At 41.8% G+C, this 4,233-nt stretch overlaps 1 protein-coding gene across 1 annotated transcript; it reads left to right on the top strand.

Moving 5' to 3' along the window:
- Positions 1 to 1,934: 1,934 nt before the first annotated feature.
- LOC145565056 (uncharacterized) lies at positions 1,935 to 3,755 on the top strand. Its single transcript, XM_081625167.1, has 2 exons — positions 1,935 to 2,519; positions 3,057 to 3,755. The coding sequence occupies exons 1-2, from the start codon at positions 1,935 to 1,937 to the stop codon at positions 3,753 to 3,755; spliced, it is 1,284 nt and encodes a 427-aa protein (XP_081481293.1).
- Positions 3,756 to 4,233: the final 478 nt, after the last annotated feature.

Genomic DNA, 4,233 nt, shown 5'->3' with positions numbered 1-4,233 from the left:
AAAGAAGTGCTGCTGATGTTGTTCTGGGAGAAGTGACAGAGGTGGATGATGAAAAAAAGAGAAGACAACTCTTAGAGCTCTTGTGGCCCAAAATGTATCGACGGAGGTTGGCGGAGACCAACCCCGTCAAGAATTATGAGTCTTTTGTGTTGGAACTGTCAGGGATTGGGTAATACCGAGACAGTTTGTAGACTCCGGAAGTGGAGTTATCTTATTGCCCCTAATCTAGCTTTTTTCTCGGAAACTATGATCAGTAAGGAAGCGGAAGAAAATATAAAGGATATAGTTAGTTTCTCGAATGCTTTTGGGGTGGCAAGCCGAGGTAAATCTGGAGGGTTGTGTGTGTATTGTAATCAGGACATTATTGAATTTTATCTTGTCTCGTACTCTCAGAACCATATTTGTGGTGACGTAAAGAAGGGTGAGGTGTAGTGGAGGTTTGTGGGGATGTATGGTTGGCCGAAGTGGCTAATAAGCACTGTACTTGGAAGCTTATTGAACATTTATGTGGTGAAACTCAAGGTCTGGTTATTTTTGGTGGATATTTGAATGAGCTACTATCACATGAAGAAATTGAAGGAGGTTCCGATCGTGAGAGGGGTGAAATAGCTAAATTGAAAGAAACTCTTGATGTTTGCGAGTTGAGGGATTTAGGCTTTGAAGGAAGATGGTGGACATAGGAACGTGGGAACACAATTTAAACCCGAGTTCGAGAAAGGTTGGACAGATTTTTTGCTTCTCCTAGTTGGATGCAACTCTTTCCTCAAGAAAGTGTGGAGCACTTGTTGAGATACACCTCAGACCACTCTCCTATTGTGGTACGTCTGCAACCCGATGCTAGGAAGAAAAATAAATCGAAAGAAGTTCAAGTTTAAAACAGCCTAGCTGTTAGAAGGGTCCTGTGAAGAGGTGATTAAGAGCTCATGGGCAGCAGCATACTCTTTTGATATGGTTGGTAAGTTTAATGTGCTAGGGAGGGATTTGATGAGATAGAGTAAAAAGAAGTTTGAGACCTCGGGCAACAAATTGAGAAGACGGAGAGCAGCTTAAGGGAGGTTCAGCAACAACCTATATCTCTAACCACTTGTGAGCAATGTTCGGAGTTGGAGCGTACTCTCGATGACCTTCATTCGAAGCATGAAGCTTATTGGTATTTGCGATCTCGGGTTTTGGAAGTGAGGGATGGAGACCGCAACACATCTTACTTTCACCATAAGGCTTCACAAAGAAAGAAGAAAAACAGAATCAAAGGGTTGTATGATGAGGAGGGGGAGTGGCGGGTAGAGGAGAAGGAGATTGAAAATATAGTTTTGAACTACTACTCGAACCTTTTCACTACTGCCGAACCTGATGAGACTAATATTCAAGAAGTGGTGCAAAATGTGAAGTCTGTGATTTCGGATGAGAATAATAGGGAGTTAGTACGCCCATACACCGAAGATGAAATTTTGTCGGCTCTCCAACAGATGCACCCATGCAAAGCCCCTGGCCCGGATGGTATGCACGCTATCTTTTATCAGAAATTTTGGCATATAGTAGGAGATGATGTTTTTTCTTTTGTTAGTAGTATTTTACATGGCATGATTTCCCCGAGCCCTATAAATAATACTAATATTGCCCTGATCCCAAAAGTTAATCCTCCCTTGCTTATGTCTGAGTTTCGGCCTATTAGCTTATGTAATGTTTTGTATAAGCTTGTATCAAAGGCTATTGTGTTACGCTTGAAGCATATTCTTCCAGATGTTGTTTCTAAAAGTCAATGTGCTTTTGTGCCGGGGAGGTTGATAATTGATAACGCCCTTATTGCATTGAAAATCTTTCATACTATGAAACAGAGAAATCGGAGTAGGAGGGGTACTATTGCTTTAATACTCGATATGAGCAAGGCTTATGATCGAGTGGAGTAGGGCTTTTTGCGGAAACTATTCATTACTATGGGTTTTAATGGTAGATGGGTGAATTTGATTATGGACTGTGTGACGACTGTTTCTTACTCTTTTATTGTTAATGGAAGTGTTTGTGGCTCGGTGAGCCCTACCCGGGGGCTGCGTCAGGGGGATTCCCTATCCCCCTATCTGTTTATTCTGGTGGCAGATGCATTTTCTCACATGCTCACTAATAAGGTATTAGAGAAGGAGATACATGGTGCACGTGCTAGCAGGAGTGGGCCTGTTATTTCTCACCTTTTGTTTGCAGATGATAGTCTTTTATTTGCTAGAGCCAACCGACTAGAATGCGAAGTTATAGTTGATATTCTCAACAAATATGAAGTAGCATCAAGGCAAAAAATTAATTATGAAAAATCGGAGGTTTCTTTTAGCAAAGGTGTCAATATCGAGCAAAAGGGGGTCTTAATGGGGGTTTTGAACATGAGACAGGTGGACAGCCATGAGAAGTATTTAAGAATTCCAACAGTTGCAGGAAGATCAAAAAAAGCCATTTTTACAACTCTTACGGACAGAATTTGGAAGAAGTTGCAGGGATGGAAGGAAAAGTTTCTTTCAAGAGCCGGGAAAGAAGTACTCGTCAAATCAATAATTCAAGCTATCCCGGCTTATCTTATGGGAGTATATAAATTTCCCATGTCTGTGACTCAAAGCATCCGATCAGTGATGGCCCGATTCTTTTGGGGGCAAAAAGGGGCTCAACAGAAAGTGCATTGGTAGTCGTGGGATACTCTTTGTACTCCGAAATGCTTAGGTGGTATGGGGTTCAAGGACCTTGAGATTTTCAATGACGCGCTTTTAGGAAAGCAAGCTTGGAGATTAGTTCATAATGAAGACTCACTTTTGAGTAAAGTTATGAAGGCAAAGTAATACCCAAAAACATCGTTTGTTGACTTATTTTTGGGGTTTGGAGGGAGCTATTCTTGGAGTGTATGGAGTAGCAAAGCGTTGGTGAAGGAGGGAGTCATTTGGCGTGTTGGTAATGGTACTAAGGTCAACATTTGGAGTGACCCATGGGTAGCAGACGAAGAAGGACGGTTTATTACTAGTCCTAGAGTGGATGGCTTTTCTCAGGTTTGTGAATTAATTGATGTGCAAAAAATGGAATAGAGGGAGGATGTGTTAGTAGCTTTATTTAATGAACGTGATCAGAATTGTATTTTGTCTATCCTGCTTAGCTTGAGAGCTCCTCCGAATATGCTTACTTGGGCATTTTCTAAAGATGGCTTTTATTCCACGAAAACGGCCTATATGCTAGGAAAGGGGTGTAATTTTGATAATTTCCACCAAGCTTGGGTGGAAATTTGGAAGATGGAAGCTTCTCCGAAGGTAAGGCATTTTTTCTGGAGGTTGTGTAATTGCACCTTACCAACTAAGTCACTACTCAAGCAAAGACATCTTATGGATGTAGCTGACTGTCCGGGGTGTAGACATGAGGATGAGACAAGTGACCATGCCATCTTTGATTGCGTTCGAGTGCAAGAGTTGTGGGAAGAGAGTGGTTGTAATCCCTTGCTGCTAGACAGAAGTGGGAGCTTCTGTGATCTGTTAGAAAGGTGGAAGGGAATGAATGCACGACTTGTTCACAGAGCAGTATACTTGGCTTGGATTATATGGTCAGAGAGGAACCGGAAGGTTTTCGATGGTCAAATTACACCGAATAGCATCCTGTTTGAAAGAATGAAAAGATTGGTTGATGAGTATGGTGTTTATAGTAAGAAGATTTATCGGACAGCAAGACTAAACATCAGAAGCAGTCCGAGTAGATGGGTTGCACCAGCAAGCAGGTCTCGTGAAGCTGAATTGTGATGCAAGTCTGGTGAAGGAGGGGTGGGTAGGCATGGGGGTTGTGGCTCGGGATAGCAAAGGGGAGGTATGATGTCTGCTGTCTTGAAGTGGCTGAAGCTAAGGCTTTGGTTATGGCTGTCAAGCTCGCCAAAACCTATGGTTTTGCTGATGTTGTGATTGAATCAGATTGTCAAGTTCTCATCCACAGGTTATCAAAGGCAGCCATCTATTTTTCAGATCTTGATGGTGTGATTGAAGATATATTATCTCTGAGTTGTGCTTTTAATTTGTTCCCTTGGTCTCATGTAAAACGTGATGGCAATTTTGTTGCTCATCACTTAGCTAGGCTTGTGCCCTTTGGGGTAGAACAAGTTTGGGTTAATCATTGCCCTCCTGATATTTGCTCGATGTGTTTCCCAAAAAATTAATTTTGGTTTGGAATTACTAAACTTTTTTTGTAAACTCTATTTAATGCTTAGGTTGGTTAGTAAGCTTTTTC

This window comes from Chenopodium album, chromosome 10 (genome assembly GCF_948465745.1).
Source record: "Chenopodium album chromosome 10, dcCheAlbu1.1, whole genome shotgun sequence".
NCBI classification, from domain to species: domain Eukaryota; kingdom Viridiplantae; phylum Streptophyta; class Magnoliopsida; order Caryophyllales; family Amaranthaceae; genus Chenopodium; species Chenopodium album.
This window is presented reverse-complemented; position numbering and strand designations above follow the sequence as displayed.

Bases quoted from the DNA above. Each gene is read 5' to 3' on its own strand.
- LOC145565056 (XM_081625167.1), top strand. From the start codon at position 1,935: ATGGGTTTTAATGGTAGATGGGTGAATTTGATTATGGACTGTGTGACG. The intron at 2,520-3,056 runs GTACTCGTCAAA...AAAATGGAATAG, and splicing joins TTTCAAGAGCCGGGAAAGAA to AGGGAGGATGTGTTAGTAGC.